Source organism: Topomyia yanbarensis, chromosome 2 (assembly GCF_030247195.1).
Source record: "Topomyia yanbarensis strain Yona2022 chromosome 2, ASM3024719v1, whole genome shotgun sequence".
Classification (NCBI taxonomy): Eukaryota; Metazoa; Arthropoda; class Insecta; order Diptera; family Culicidae; genus Topomyia; species Topomyia yanbarensis.
In genome coordinates this window covers 178,389,167-178,406,720 of record NC_080671.1, presented here as the reverse complement: position 1 = coordinate 178,406,720, position 17,554 = coordinate 178,389,167, and the positions used below count along the sequence as shown (strand labels likewise).

Here is a 17,554-nt window from a genome sequence, read left to right as displayed (position 1 = left end):
TAACTATATTCAAACGATAACCTGGATTTTTATACATAAGAATCATCACTTTTGATCAGCCGCATATAGCCTTTTACCGAAATATAAAGCCAGGATTAACTTCAAACTTTAGTTTTGCGGAGAATTGGGGTAAAATGGGTGTATACGTTTCGTGAGATGATTCTAAATGTCTTCAATGGATTTTCTGGACTTTTTTACATAAGAAATATCAATTTGTGTCAGCCGTTTCCAACTTTCTTTCGAGTTATATATTCAGTTTTGAAAATAAACTCAAACGAAAAGGAGAATTGGGGTAAAACGGACATGATAGCGTACTTTACGGTCATTTTAAATACCTGAAATCGACTCCCCAGACATTTTTACATAAGAAGTATTCATTATTGATTACAACACTTAGCCTTCTATCAAGCTATTGAGTAAAGTCGCGTTTTTGATACTTTTTTTCCCACTGTGCACCGGCATTGAATGGCGAAATAGCTCCTCCGAAAAGATCAAAGAAGACAAATAATGTCCCCGTCGAGATTGACCGGAAATCTATCATAGAGGGAAGCCTTCAGTTAGCTACAGTGACCGCCTTATCCTTGACCTATCCTGAGTGGACTGGATTTCGAACATAAGTCCAACCTCTGTGGAATTCTATTGGTTTTACCTTGTCTTAGAAAACAAAATTAAAGACATGAGTAAGTGATTTTGTTTATACTGATTGAAACCTATCTTTAACCCATTATATCCTAGCGTATGAAATTTCATACGCAGGACTATCCATCGTTTAACGCGTATATACTGTGGAATTTTGACATCTAACTGCTTTATTATTGCACTAATAGGATCATTACACCGTATACTTGATTGTGAAGTAAAACAGCCGCCAATTTTTGTCATTTTATTTACATTTTTGAGCCGTGTATTGTTGAGGCAAAAGGCGACTGAAAAGTAAGCAAAACATTTAATTGGTGCTAATAATTCCATTATGTGACAAAACGTTGTCACAAGTGTAAAAGAAGTGTTGTCTTTTAAAAAAATCCGAAGAAATATGCGAAACAACTTAAAATTTGTTGTTTTTATTACGAAATTTTTTGCCTGAGATATTTTCAATCTCAAAACTATTTTAAGCGGTGATTTTGTTTTCCCCATAATCTTCGATACATTTTTTCATGGAATTGAGGATATCACTGCATTTGGCTCACTCTTTGAAACCCCTGGGTTATAATGGGTTAAATGTACACAACAGTTTACGTTACCTATCAAAAACATTATTGCTTGATATCGTTGTATTGCTCTTTCCAGCATTTTCAAAACATTGGACGTTTTTTGAGAGATTTTGCGACGCCTTAGAACCGGTGTTCTACCTGATGGTATATCTTCAACGTGAACACGTCCCGTTATCTGCATTCTATACCAAATGGCTCATTTGCCAAGCACAATTAAGCTTACTGAAAACGAACTTGCAGCAAAATTGTTGAAAACCATGCGCGTTTACAAAATTTGATTAACACAAATCATTTCAAGGCTTGTTTGTACATGGAGGTAAGATATTACTTGGGTTCCAATCGTTTTACGGCTGCAGATAAAGCGATAGTTCAGGTATTATACTATTTCATAAATTTGTCTAAGAACATCTGGTGATCTGGAACCCCCCCGAAATATTTTGGAGAATTTTGAAAAAAATCAATATGTTAAACAAAACTATGCCTAAAATTTTAAATTATCTTGTGAAAATATTTCCTTGTAGTGTAAATTGGCTGCAGACTCGACACCAACCCTCCCGCAACTTGACGTTTAGCCTAAGTTGCTTGAAACCACCGTGTTTCGAATGATGTCGCAACCATAGAACGCCGTCTACTAATTGTGATACTGTAAATTTCTATGCGAGAAAATAATTCCGTGACGTCTTTTACGAACTTGTTTTCTTTATTTACATTCGGAAGAGGTAATCAAGATGATCATTTCAAAACAGCGTAATAATTTAATATAAATACAAACAAGTTAATTCGTAATTTTGAAGTTTCATAAAAGGATTACAAAATGTGCCGAATGTAAAATGTAAAATGCATGAATTGATTTGAGTACGCTTCTAGTGTGAACTTTTTCTTCTCCCGTCGCCCTCGAAACATCTTTCGCATATGACAATTTTCGAAAGTTTGTCGTTAATCCTTAAATACATTTAGTTTTGTGATTATCATTTTTCACTTCGCCTTTAACAAGGCGGGATTGACTTCGATTGTTTATTTCTGACAGCATAGCATCTAACTGATAGATGCTGCGACATTTACGGTGCAAAGGTTTCCACGAAATTCAGAAGTGGTGACAGCTCATTTTTTATCGGAGGAAGAAAAACAGTCCAGTACCATTGTGTGTGTTGTTTACATTACAATACAAATATTACTACCTAATACCTTAAGACTAAATGAAGGTGCTCACTAACTAGTATAAGCGCCGCTGGTTTGTATGCTGATGATTCCAAAAAATCATGATTCATTTAAAAATAATGCATCAGAATAAAGATGCATTATTTTTATAACAAAACAACACTAAACCCCCAAAAAGTCTTCAAAACTAATTATTAATTAAGTAAAAAAATCTGAACAAGAAAATTTTCGCTGCGAAGAAGTTTACGCTTTTTTTAGAAATTGCTCTTGAATAAAGTTTGAACCGCCATTTTAGACCCACAGACCCAAAAAAAGTGGTTTCAACGATTTGCGTAGAAGCTGTCAAGTTGTTCCCCCTCTGCTCGACATCTACCTGACGGCACGTTGTGGAGGCTAGCTCAACCACCGAGGACTATAACAAGTAGATCGCGGCGAAGCGAGGAGCTGGGAGCTTATTGGTTCACGAAACGGATATCGGTACCGAGAGAAATTTCGCCACATTCTGTAGTCCTTGACTGATGGCGAACATGGACTGGAGAGTGTGAGAGAAGTATCCCCATAGATACCACCAGGTGATTCTGCAGCACGAAGGAGGACTGGCCGCAAGCTAAAGTGGAAGACGAAAGCCTTTAACGAAAACCTCTTTGTTGAGTTACTTCGGCGAACAACGGAATCAAGTACGTTGATGCGGCAAGAAGGATTGTGACGGCTTGTGACGTTACAATGTCACGAAAACTAGGGCCATGCAGTAGACGGCTTGCAGATTACGGGTTAAATGAGTAGCTCAGTACGCTACACGCTGCTTGTCTTAGATCTAGAAAACGGGCCCAGAGCGTAAGATCGGAGAGTGAGAGAGGAGCACAAGCGACGTTTCGAGAAGGTAGGGACTCTTTAAACGGGAGATCAAGCTTAGCAAGCCAATTGCCATAAGTAGCTGAGCTGAGAAATAAACGCCAATCCCTGGGGGACGCGTACTGAGTCGTCATGACGAAGACGAGGGTCTGCGACACCAGCTGAAATATACCCGGGAAAACCAAAGATAATTGTTGAGGGTCTCTTCCCGAATCACGATTCAACTACCTGGTCACCGACACCATACGACAAAGAAGAAGGAGGTAACACAGCCGAGTGGTAAGTGACTAATGACGAGCTCAAAGAAGCGTCGATGTGACTAAAATCAAAGAAAACCCCCGGTCCGGATGGAATACCAACCGTGGCGCTGAAAGCTGCGATCCTGGCGTATCCGGACATGTTCAGGATGCTACTGCTGAAGTCTTTAGACGATGGTAATCCCCGAAATGAGGAAGGTGCAAAAACTGATGTTGCTGCCAAAGTGTGGGAAGTCACCGAGCCATGCAATCTCGAATAGACGCAGCGTGGCATAAAAGAATGAGCCAGATCCTGAAGAGTTACTTCCAGAGTAGAGCACTGCTGTACCAGACGAACAAACGAGCAATAGGCAATGCGAGTCACAGCGGGCGTTCCTCAGGGCTCCATTCTCTGTCCAACACTTTGGAATGAGATGTACGATGGGGTCTTAACACTGCGGCTTCCCAGGAAAGTGAAAATCGTTGGTTTCGTGGACGATGTGTCACTAACGGTGAGACACTTGCAGAAATGGAGGTGTCGGTGACGGAGACAATGGAACCGCGAAAAGCTGAACAGTACGCTTCGACTGCTGCTCGTACGAGTTGCGATTGTGTACCGGAGGCAGTATGCCTTGTCGCCGAGATGATCCCCATCTACATTACCCTGGCGGAGGATATCAAGTGCTGCAAACAATGAAACGCCAGAAACGTGAGGAAGATGATGAGAATCGATTCGATGGTGACGTGGCAGCAGGAGTGTGACAATACGGAGAAAGGAAAGTGGACCTACCGGCTCATCCAAACCAAGTGTGAGATCGTCGAGGAGACACCGGAGCGTCTTTGAATGTCCGAGGTTTGAAGTCTTTGAATGTCCGAGGGGAGTCTTTGAATGTCCGTTGAGGTTTGAAGTGACGTGCAGGGAGCTACTTAAAACGGGAGGACCGGACATCAACCCGGATAATGTAGCCTACAGAATGACAAGCGACGTAAAGACGTGGAACACAGTAAACAGAGATATGATGTAGATCAGTGATTCTCAACCTGGGGTCCGCGGACCCCTAGGGGGCCGCGAAGTCATGGCTGGGAGTCCGCGAAGAAAAATATATTTTCCGAGTGCATATTGAAATTTCAAGTCATGTTTCCTAACAAATTGAAAATAACATATTGATAGCATACAAAATTGATGTTTATCGCAGCAACCCAGTGTGATATCTAAGGAGTCCGTGGTACGAAAAAGGTTGAAAACCGCTGATGTAGATCATGACCGTCTTACCACCGAATGGACATCGAACAACGATTTCGGGAGAGCAATCACCGCCAGGGAACTCTCCGCAGGAATAAGCTAGATTCACCGCCGAGGACTAGTCGAGTAGACTGCAACAGAGCAGCGAGTATGAGTCGTCGAAACGCCAGCGAACCGGACGTCACGCTCCATGCGGATTCGTCAGACCGACCACGGCACCCCACCGGTTGTTCCGATAGAAAAATAGCGAAAACCTAAGAAGAATCGATATTGGTAGAACTTCTTTCGCCAGGGAACTCTCCGTTAGCGCAAGCTAGATTCACCGCTGGGGACTAGAATGAGTAGACAGCGACGAGACACCACTAGTCGCGGGTCATCGGCGCACCAGTGCATCGGACACCCTGCTTCACCAGAATCGCCGAACTGACCTCGGCACCTAGCTGATTAGCTCGATCTCGGGAGAACTTCTCTCGCCGGGGAATTCTCTGTCGGAGTAGGTCAGATCCATCGTCGGGGACTAGACCGAGTTGTTCGCGAACAAGTCGAGGAGCTGAATGGATCATCAAGGAAGTAGTGCTAAATGGCCCAAGAAGAGGACTAAAGGGCTAAATGGCACCGGTCACGGAGCCAAAGGGCTCAAGAAGTTGTCCTCTCCGTCAGCGTACAGTCAGATTCACCGCCGGGAACGAGACCGCGTAGATCGCAACGATACACCACCAGCTGCGCCGGGGCTCCAGCAAACCGGATGCCCTACTCTACCGGAATCGCCGAACTGACCGCAGCACCTGGCTGGTTGGCTCGCTTTCGAACTTCTCTCGCCGGGGAACTTTTCGTCGGAGTAGGCTAGATCTATCGTCGGGGACTAGACCGAGTAGTTCGCGAACCAGTCGGAAGCTCAACGAAGAAGTGGTACTGAATTGCACAAGGGAACTGAAGGGCTCAGTAAATTAGACAGTCTGAAGTTTGCCGCCCAGATTGTCCTCGTAGGGGAAGATCATTAATTCTATACCAACAGCTAGCTTTCGTACCTTGACTACCCAAACCCGTTCCCTGAGTTGTTGGTTTTGAACATTTTTTTCCTGCTCAGAATGTTTTTGAACATTTTTTCATATATATACAAAAAAATTCATATCCCCCCCGAAAAAATTTCTTACTACGCCACTGATGGTGTGAAAAGCCTATCAACATCATAAGAAATACCATTGACTAAAACTTTCAAATGAATTACACTTGAATATCACATTGTTTTACTTATAGATTTCATTTGCAGAAGAATCAGTGAAATCAATTGTTTTACATGTAGAAATGCACTACATGTTTTTCATGCGAAAGTCATGTGGAAAGTTCAATAGTATGGCAATGATCATTCAATGGATAAATATGTCATATTCATGTGGAATTTGAATTTAATTTGAAACACCACATGAAATGCTTTTTAATTGATTTTCATGTGAAGTTCAAAGGGAAATCATTTCTTTTACTTTTTAACATGAAAACGCACATGAAAGTGATGTTTAATTGCATATGGTTTTATCGCTTCGATTATTTTCAGTGTCCCTAATCTAGAAATGTCGCCACCTCTACTATAATGTATTGTGTTGAACTGAGAATTTTCATTACGTACTGCAAAATTTACAGTGTACTAGTAACCTTTTGTACCATGGTGGCGCCAGTGTGGTATCTTTTAAGAAATGCAGAAGTGAAACATATTGTTATTTTATAATATTTGATAAAATGAGAAAGTCACAATCGCACCACTAGGTGCATTAAAACAGGATTCGGTGATCACGATGGAAGTCCAACTGGTCAACTAAAATCCTAAAACTGAAACATGTTTAATAGTATAGGGACATTCCTAATATTGTAACGTTAAATTAATATTTTATTTCGCTGTATGCGAGAACATCAACATCAAACCCATCAACAAATTTTTGGGCCCTATATAATTTCCTGCATCTTCCGTTATATTTACCTCTAGTTGTTCAATCGCAGCTACTGCAAAATGCCAGACGAATCTGATTGAGCAATGCGCATAATAAAATATCAATATCGCACATCGCTGATAATTTGTGAGATTGATTTTCTCTTTATACGATTTTATGAGAACGTGTGAAAGAAAGACTAATCACGATGATGAGATCGAAGAAGGCGAAATGGATTTCATATTTTCATTGTTTTTCTAAACTTGTCCGTGATTTTGCGGAGAATAAATATCGAGTAAGAATATCAGTAGTAATTTTATGCGTTACCGATTTTTGATTTTTTAATAATTTCCCAACACTGAATGTTTTTAGAAATGAGAGTAGCCCCTTTAACCTTAAATGCATGAAACTCATTTTGCTTTAGACTGGCAACAATTTTGAGTTTTTTTTCGGATTACTAATAATTCGAATGGTAATTGGTGCGAAATATGAGCTTTTTCAGGTAGCTCTAGTTCACTCACAAGAGGATTCAAGTTTCCATAATAATATATATGGAAATTCGGAAATTAAAACATAAAATCCAATAAAAAATTTCACAGCAACGTCAAAACTTACGGTCGCGTACCTTATTTTATAACAAACAGCTTTGTTGTAGATCGTATATTAATTGGAGGTTTCCCTAAAAAGTTATTTAACTTTGCAGACCAACCAATTGTTTTGAAACTTCCTATTCTAAGCATGTGCGAGAAAGAGAGGCAACACATTATTTTATATGAGAATATCTCTTTACGGCAAAATCTGATCAATTTGCAGTATTCGGCAATGTTGCTCCTTACACCTTAAGCTATATATCTTTAGATTTTGGAACGCACAAGATGATACTGGCATTTTGTACTGAATTTAGTGTTTATTTCGCCTATTTTTCATATATTTTCACATACAAACTTGACAACTCTTGTGATTGAACTAGAGTTTTCGAAAAAAGCTTATTTTTGACGAATGGTATGCGAAGCCAATTACCGTTTGATTTAACTGTGTTCCGAAAAAAAAGTCAAAATTGTTGCCGGTCTAATGGATACGTTATTTACCTCTAGTTTAGGCTTTATATCACATACTTCGGTATGTTGCCAAATGGCAGAAAAGTGAAGGCGCTAGCCGATTTATGAGCGTAATCAACCTTCATGAAACTTAGCTGACGCCCCTAATCGCGAAAACATCAACGATAGCAAAATAATACTTTTGTTCACCATTTTTCAGTTTGAGACCACGCGCGTCTCAACCGCACATGCGGCATCTCTCTCGCAATGGCCTTTTTTGAAATATTCGTGGAAATTTGATGAGTTTTTTTCATGACAAAACCATACTTGCGTAATTGATGAAAATGATTTAATCAAATAGGGGTTTACTTTGATGCAGGATTGATTTTTAGAAATGTGCGGCATCTCTCCCAAAATTACCCTATTTCATGCAATATTTGGGCAATATTTCCCCAAATTTTCATTGAAAAATATTGAATATTGCACGAAGAATAAGGAGTCTCCACAGGAACTTCGATTTTTTTGTGATGTGCCTGCATGACGCTGTTTCTCTGACGCCGCTCTGGATTCGTCCTGTCGATTTGAAACGATGTATGTCTTACAATATATGCAATTTGGAGTAAAAATTTTGCACATGTATTATTTGGATATAACCGCAAATTTTATGAAATCGATCTTTTATCGTTCTAGTTGACTGGTCTCTTTTTGCCACCAAAGTAGCACTTTTGATTACTGGGAAGCTTCGAAACGTTGTTTAGTTTGTTTTCATCTGTTAAAAAGTTTGTATTGCCCTTCCATTCCATTGAGTCCTTTACTTTTATTGAGACCAAACATTGCAAACTTATTCTGCATGAATTCCTACAGATATTTTTCCGAGCATTAACGGTGCGGTCGGAAAACCCTTACCGGTCGATCCGGACTGATTGAACACGTTTTCGTTTTGTTATGTTATTCTTCCTATTCGTCCTCCGGAATTACTTCCTGAGAACACTTTCAATGTAATATTAAACTAAATCGATTAGGACACAATTGTTTTAAATTCAAGTCGTATATGATAAGAGTGCAGCTTACGAAAAGTTCAGTTACAAGATTTTTTTCAATCTGGTGCGAGTCTAGTGCTGCATAAGATGATTAAGTAGGAGAGTTTTTTTTTCAACAGCTAATGTTGGTACTACAACAATTAAGGTGAAAGATTAGTACCTGTTCCCATTCTTCGTGGCTGCCACACAAAATTGAAATCCAACGTGGCTAAGTACTTATCAACTATTCTTGATTATTTATAGTTTGAAACATTAGGTAATCACTATTCACAGCACTAACACAATTCTATTGAAGAGCAATTCAAAACGAGCAACTAACTCTATAGTTGTATTTCCAATGACAATTTCATAAACAATCGTGTTAAGGATTGCATTAACAATTGGTTGCAGGGGCACTAAATTCTATCAATTGGTTTCCATTTTCCCACTAACACAACAGCACTAGAATTTATCCGACGCCGAATTGAACTCGTACTCATCGAGGTCTATCTAAGAGCTGTAAGATCCGTGTCACTAGCTTGATAGTTGCTGATAAACTGACTCTGACTGTCCAGATTTCCCGCAACGGCACAGCCAGAAACAGTAGAAGCTGATTACCGACTGATGCTGTATTGACTTCATCACAATTCACATTGGCTACGGTTACCACTGGCATCACCATCGCACTTCAACCGGAACAGCATTCGCTCTGAACACCCCCTTTTAACCCACCTTTCCAGCTAGCAATGAAAGTCCCTTCACGCTGCCATGTCCTTATGTTCTCATCCCACCGTCCCGCCGATTTGGCTCTGACTGGCGCAGCTACACAAAATCCAACACCAGTCAGTCAGTTTTCTATTCCCCCTCACTTACAATCCTATATCACTTCTCTCATTCCACGTGGTGGCTACGAAAAGTCCTTCCACAGACAGCAATCGTGGTAGCTGTCACTGTTCAAGCCAACCGCAGGCTCCAACCGACGAACCAGTCAGCCATGGATCGTGCCAGACCTCTTACGTTTTACCTTTTTTTTACAACCCAACATTGCAACTTTGCAACATATAAATTAGAACATGTGACATCCATGCTGTACATAAGACGAGCAGGCGTGACCAAACAGGGTGAAGTTTCCATGTTGCGATTCCCGACTGGAAAGGACACCATCGCGCTGGAATGGTATACCCGGATGGGCGGAGCCTGTATGTTACTATACGCATTCATTCATTCATTCACAGAACCGAGGCAAGGACATACTTATACAACAGGCTCAATGAATCAGTACATAACACAAATACTACAAGAGAAAGGAGAATATAGTGGATACTGTTTAACATCGCGTGAAAAAGATAGTATGGTGAACACGACGTGCAGAGAGCATGGATCGAAACATTCTGGTCAATTGTTGGCATTACTCTATTGTATTTAAATTCTCTGGTTTACTTCGGAAGGATACACAGTAGATCTTGTTTGAGTCAATCAGATAAATGGTGTTAGGGTATAATGGTTAGTCAAACCAAAGTCATTCCCGAATGTCGAGAATTCGGATAATTGAAGCGCTTAGAACTTAGTCCAACCACGCTAAGAGGTTCAGTTTATTGAAGTTTTGTTTTTTGATTTAAAGAAAAGCGTGATGTTTTCTAACTTTTCACAACATTATATGTATATGTTGCAAGACAAACAGTGAAATTGTCATAAGCTGGCAGTTAAAATGGATGCTGTTTGTTGTTTGTTCTTTCTTTTTATTAGTCCTATGCTATACTTACAACTAAAACATTGCCTTATCACGCAACATTGAATTAGTTGTAGCTAGAATACCCAAACAATGTACATATGTATCAAATTGTTGCGTTGCGTTGTGGCGATGATTTTGGCGGATTGCACACTGACTTCATCATGTTTGACTGCTGATTATCTAATAAGAGTTGCTTAGGAAATGGTAAGTATGAAGTCATACCAATCCGACCCATATTAAAACCTCAACAGCATGATAGCCATCATTGCCGGCCGTCCCCATCTCCATCGTTCACGGGGAAGGGTAGGTAGATGGAAAGTGTTGATGCTCTACCTACTTAACCGAAGGTAGACGATTCATCAGGCTCTTTCATAGGTGTCGCGGAGTTGATATTTTGGAAGGCTATAAGGTCTAGGATTCGCTCCAAGCAAGCGATGCGACCTGTAAAGCATATTTTATTAGGTAGTTGTTTAGTTAGTCTTCGAGAATATGATCACTCGAGATCTTGTTTGGTTTTTGGCTCTTTTTAAACTCTGGGGAGCCGGCTACCGAGAGTCTCCTATGTTATCTAATCAAAAGCAATTTGAACTCCACACAGCCGACCGTGGGAGTATTGCCTAGAAAAGTTAATCTTATCTGCGTAAGGGGATCACTATTTATTGCAACAGTATATAGACAGATTTTTCTATTCTTTCTCTACGATACATTTAATGGGTTGAAAACTACCGAGTGATAATACGTTATACAGACAAAAAATGATGATAGCGCGAGATGTTATAAATCAAGGAAAGTATTTCCTATTATACGTATCGGATGATTTGTAAAATACACTTACACAAGCGATAATAATGACCATTGAAGAGAAATACAAAGGAATTTTAACTAGATACACGGGCTGGTTCGTAATAACGAAACTTGAAATTAAATTCATAAAAACAGACGCGGCGAATTTTCAGTACGTATTGACCCGCGATCATCGATACTAGTCAAATTAAAGTCTTGTTTTGGCTGATTTCCGAACAGCCATTCGTTTTTACGGTAGTGTTTTCTTTATTAGATCTGTTCGCACTCCCTCATTCTGCTTCTAACGGCAGAAGGCTAATAGCAGCCAGTCGTCGCCGGTCTAAGGACCAGGGCCGTCGAGAGCCGCGTCGGGCTCCAAGGCTTGTATTAATGCCGGGCCCTTTGAAACCTAAGCCCTGTAGTTCAGTATGAGTTAGTACCTCTTCAGCCATGGGAAACTCGTGAGTCCTTAGTTTTTATTAGTGTCCGGTTGACTCATATTGCCACATCCATAGAAAGTGTTCCAGAAAGGAGAATTTCGACAGCTTCCTATTCCGTGGTATCCAAATCGGGTAAAATTACCATAGCTTCGAGTTTTTCAATTTGCAGGTACTCGGGAATCATGAATCAGTTGCATCTAGTTCAAATGGCATGTTCCCCATGTTGATCGGAGATTTGTGCCTTGCTATGAATCGTATTTTCATGATTTCGCTGATGGGAAGGATTGAGGAAGTGGTAAAGTTAGGAGTAGTGAATATACCCAAGAGACCACGAAGCATTATTTAATGGCTTTGGATATGTTCTATATTCGCATACAAAACGTATTCTTTACGGCTTCATAGTTCTATAGAGATCATTGAAGCACACTTAATGACGGAAAAGGCGAAGTAGTGTGCCAGGATAGAGCTAGTTCAGAAGCACCTTAATGGCTATCAGCAATGTTAACATAGAGCCGTGTTTTTGAAAAATAACTCTTCCCGTCTTTATCGACGCAACAAAAGGAAAAAATAACTTTCGATAACGTACCGACCATTCCTCTCTTCTTTTGTTTGCAATGCCGACTGTTTAAATTGATGATTTAGTGCCTATAGAAATGGGAGGGGAAAATTTGCATGTATACTTGTTTTAATCCAATTTCTACCTAGATGTTCGATTTAAATTATGCAAACGTCTATTGTGGATTATATTTGCAATTGTATTTTTTCAAAAAATGGTGCAAAATTTGCATTTTGATTTTAAGTTTATTGCATCATCATTTATTACATAAAGGTTTACGAGTTTAGGTGACTATTGGAACGCATATGTATATTTGTTATTGTTCGGTGTCTCAAAGCACTATAAGAAGGTTCTATATTAGCACTTAGAGTTTTCTATAAAAGCTTCATAGCATTTATCTTCAAAATCTTTTTAGCAGGATGTCTATGTTCTGTATGTTGATATAGTGCTAGATTTAATGCTTCACATTTTTGGTGCATTGAAGCATTAACAATACTTGTATACGGATAGTTAGCAATGGAAATGCTATCTTATAGCTTATCTAGAGTTTTAAATTAGTGCTTATGGTTACCTGGGTAACGACGCAAAACAATTAAAACAGAGCATTCTGCACCCCCGGAAGAATGCTGAACGATCTGCAGGTGCTACAATAGCAGGAATAATACTTCCAACCCCCGGAGGGAATTAGAATTTTTGTATTAACGTCAGCGGATATATTTCGTTTTGCGAAACAAACACTTCTGCTTGATTGATGGTCTGGAACATAATCAGTACGCTATGTCTATTATGGTGAAATTGTAGGGTATAAACATTGGCCATCTTTAGCTACAAAACCAATATGTACGGATCTGACAGAAACAAATATTCACTCAACAACAATCACGCCCAGTATCTCCATGCCAACTACCGGCACCACCAGTAAAGAAGCGAACATAGAAGAGGACGGATGCGTTTGTGTGGGCGCTCGTATTTCTGTTTGACGTTCTATTGTTTTCTTCGAAAATACTTTAAATTGGCTTCTCAATATTTTGTAGTGTATTCCGTCGATTCAAACAAAAAAACTCGTTTTGCCTTTCTCATATAAAGAAAGGCTATGCAATCACTGAAAAAAATCGACTTTTCAACCGAGGCCCGGAGGGCCGAGTATCATACACCATTCGATTCAGTTCGTCGAGATCGGCAAATGTCTGTGTGTGTATGTGTGTGTCATTTAAACTCACACAATTTTCTCAGAGATGGCTGGACCGATTTTCGCAAACTTAGTTTCATCTAAAAGGTATAACGCTCCCATAAGCTGCTATTGAATTTTAGTTGATCCGACTTCCGGTTTCGGAGTTACGGGTTGAAGAGTGCGGTCACACATTCCACAACGAATTCTCTACCGATTTTTACAAACTTGATTTCAAATGAAAGATACAGTAATACCATTGACTGCTGCTGAATTTCATTCGGTTCTGACTCTTACTTCCGGAGTTACAGGGGTGTTAGTCAGCATACACTGGAATTTCCCATATAAATCGGTACAATCGTAATACCTTAGAGGCTAAAAACTATTGAAATGGTCACCAAATTACTTCTAATCGCAGATCTAGATCACTGATTGCCAATCAAACATTCTTTGAATATATTGTCCACTATCGACGATTCCGGAAGTCCGGAATTCCGGGCATATTCCACAATTAAAGTCACATCGGTTCTTCGGTGATAACTGAACCGATTTTCTCAAACCAGAAGAATAGAAGTAGAAGTAGAGACCATGGTGCGGATTGATGGTAAGCAACTTACGGTACTGTTCGTCGATTTCCACCTGCAAGAAAGCATCGGGCAAACCGATCTGGCTGAACACCTTACAGTTAGCCAGCTTGGCGAAGATATTGTCCGGTTGGAGCGCAGCGTTCAACCCCCTCGAAATAGTCTCCACAAATTCGAATGAAACCATTGGCTTTACGTACGACGACGATCGGAGCAGCCCACTCCGAATATTTGACCGGGGTGATGCTGTTCAACTTTTCCAGTCGGTCGAATTCCTGGTCAACAGTATTATACATCGCGTACGCAACTGGGCGCTTCGGGCAGAACACTTTTTTTCAGCTCAAACTTCACTTTAGTTTTGCTGCACAAACCGAGCTGATCGCTGAGCACGTTTGAGAAAATCGACTGCAGCGGGTGCCGCAGAAGAGCCTGACACTTGGCAACAGAAGGTGTCCATGGACACGTACCAAAGATTGACACTATAGATCAAATCGGAACCGAGTAGATGAAGCTGTTACTCGGTAACACGGATCAGATCACGTCGTGTACTTTCTCCGATTGTGGCGTCACACTCGAATTCTCCATCGAGCGACAAAATGTTACCGAATGCTGCCTTCGCTTTCACTGTTGCTGGCGATAGCGCAGGACTACCGAGTTTCTGACAACTCTCCCTGCAGATGACGGTGATATCAGATGCAGTGTCAAGATGCAGTCGAATATACGTTTCAGATAGACCAACAAATACAAATCTGCACGCTGCATACATCGACCACCACCACTTTGGCTGAGACGTCTCGCTTCTTACGTTTGCTTCCATGTTTCACGGACTTTGCACTGTCGCAGTATCCTTCACGGTGTTCAACTTGGCCACAATCGGAGCGCTTATGATTGTCGTAACTACAGTCCCGAACGAAATAGATTGCACCGCAAAGCCAACAAGGATAACTTGGCTTCCTGCTTCGGTCACACTCGCCTAATCGCTTCTCACCAGACTTTTGTATCGCTTACACTTGGTTGTATGGTGCCGCAGACTCAATCATCGCACTGTCGTGTTTGAGGTTGTACAGACGCTGACACTCCTCGGAGAGCTGCTCCAATGTAACGTCGTTATTCTCCTCAATTTTTGTGAGGAAACTGGTACAAATCTCGACGTCATTCTCCGATTTTAGACCACACACGTACATCAAGCACTTCTGTGAGCTTTTCCAGTTCAAATTCCACGCAAGCCTTATTTACCGTGCACGCGAACGTCACATGATCCTTAGTGGGATTCTTCGCGATCTGCAGACATCGGTGTCGACGACTTATAACCGACTCTTTAGCTCCAAACAGGCTCTTGTGCTTGTCAACTGTCTGTGCGAATCTAAAATGCTTCGAAAACTTTGATAAAATGAAGCTTGCGTACCTCTCATGCTCTGCTAAGCCCAACTTTCGCATTATAAGACGAACTCGCAGCCATCAGCCATCGCACTCCACTTTCTTTTCTTCCGCGCGGGTGACAAAACGTTGGGTTAGTTTTGTTTATCGGCGAAAAAGTCCCCGACACTTGCTTACGGATCGTCCCTATATCAGGGGAATAAAAAGCGAACGATAACAATTAAAACAAACTATATTTTATCGAACACATTTAAAGCACGGTACAACTTTATATAAGACGTAAACAAACTGAAACTGAAAACCACAAAAACAATTCATTGATGCGTTTATCCAGCATCACACATTGACAGCTGTGCTGCCGAGTTAGAGCCTAGCGCCGAACGGAGTACTAATTAATACACCGCGGTAGGGTTGTCCTCAACAATTGTTTTAACATTTTTTTTGAGATTACCATTTTCGTTTTGCGTGTTTGTTTGATCTAAGAATATTATTTGAATCAGTGTAGTAAGAAAAGTTTTCAGGGGGGTTGTGGATATGAACATTGTTAAAACGCATTCTGAGCAGGAAAAAATGTGCAAAATCCAACAACTTAGGGAACGGGTTTGGGTTGTCACCCAACCCGCTAATACACGGAACCTGATTCCTCCTCGGCATTACTTTACGGCCTTACTTCTGGAAGAGATTTTTTTATGTGCACAGCACACAGTCCTTTCCAACTAGATCATTCTGTAGGGCTACAGCACCCATCCTCGACACACTACCAGTTTTTGATCATCCACACAACGTGGCAATTTCAGTATGGTAGTAGGAAAGCTAGGTGTGGAATTAGTGCTCTTCTCCTACGAGGACAATCTGGGCGTCAAACTTCAGACTGTCCAATTTACTGAGCCCTTCAGGTACCGTGTGCTATTTAGTACCACTTCCTCGTTGAGTTGCCGACTGGTTCGCGAACTACTCGGTCTAGTTCCCGACGATGGGTCCAACCTACTCCGACGATGAGTTCCCCGGCGAGAGAAGTTCGAAAGCAAGCCAACCAGCCAGGTGCCGAGGTCAGTTCGGCGATTCCGGTAGAGTAGGGCTTCCAGTTTGTTGGAACCCTGGCGCGACTGGTGGTGTCTTATCGCGGTCTACGCAGTCTAGTTCCCGGCGGTGAATCTGACTGTACGCTGACGGAGAGTTCCCCGGCGAATGAAGTTCTCCCTATACCAACTCTAATTTTGGTTTCAGTACCACAACTTCTTGAGCCCTTTGGCTCCGTGACCATTTAGCGCCACAACTCCTTTAAGCCATTTAGTTCTCTTCTTGGGTTGTTTAGCATGAGCAATTCAGCTCCTCGACTTGTTCGTGAACTACTCGGTCTAGTCCCAGACCTAACCTACTCCGACAGAGAGTTCCCCGGCGGAAGAAGTTCTCCCGAAACCGAGCCAATCAGCTAGGTGCCGAGGTCAGTTCGATGATTCCGGTGAAGCAGGGCGTCCGGTTCACTGGTGCCCCGATGACCCACGACTGGTGGTGTCTCGTCGCGGTCCACTCAGTCTAGTCCCCAGCAGTGAATTTAGCTTACACTGACGGAGAGTTTCCTGGCAAAAAAGTTGTACCAATACCGATTTTTCTTTGGTTTTCGCTATTTTTCTATCGGAATAACCGGTGGGGTGTCGTGGTCGGTCTGGTGATTCCGGATGGAGCGTGACGTCCGGTTCGCTGGCGTTTCGACGACTCATACTCGGTGCTCTGTTGCAGTATACTCGACTAGTCCTCGGCGGTGGATTTAGTTTATTCCTGCGGAGAGTTCCCTGGCAGTGATTACTCTCCCGAAACCGTCCTGCGTTCCATGTCTTTACGTCGCTTGTCATTCGGTAGGCTACATTATCCGGGTTGATGTCCGGACCTCCCGTTTTAAGTAGCTCCCTACACGTCACTTCAAATCTCGGACTTTCAAAGACCACATGCTCCGGTGTCTCCTCGACGTTCTCACACTCCGGGCACAGTAGTGATGTTGCGTACCCGAACCGATGAAGATACTTCCTGAAGCAGCCGTGGCTCGGTAGGAGCTGTTTCAGGTGGAAGGTAATCTCTCTGTGTTTTCTATTGACCCACGTCGACAGGTTTGGATTAACCGGTAGATCCACTTTCCTTTCTCCGTATTGTCCCATTCCACATTCGATGCAATTACATGCCCTTCGACGGTGATCTGTATCCGCTGAACCGCTTTGCAGCTGCTGACCAAGTACACATC

The 17,554-nt window shown here is 41.6% G+C and overlaps 1 protein-coding gene across 1 annotated transcript in view; it reads right to left on the bottom strand.

Moving 5' to 3' along the window:
* The window catches only part of LOC131682242 (protein dissatisfaction), a 52,180-nt gene extending 42,808 nt beyond the window's left edge, over nucleotides 1–9,372 (bottom strand). The window contains exon 1 of the mRNA XM_058963599.1: nucleotides 8,860–9,372. Coding sequence (XP_058819582.1) covers nucleotides 8,860–8,869 — 10 coding nt within the window. The 5' untranslated portion in view covers nucleotides 8,870–9,372. The remainder of the gene's footprint in view (nucleotides 1–8,859) is intronic.
* Between the last annotated feature and the right edge of the window lie 8,182 nt (nucleotides 9,373–17,554).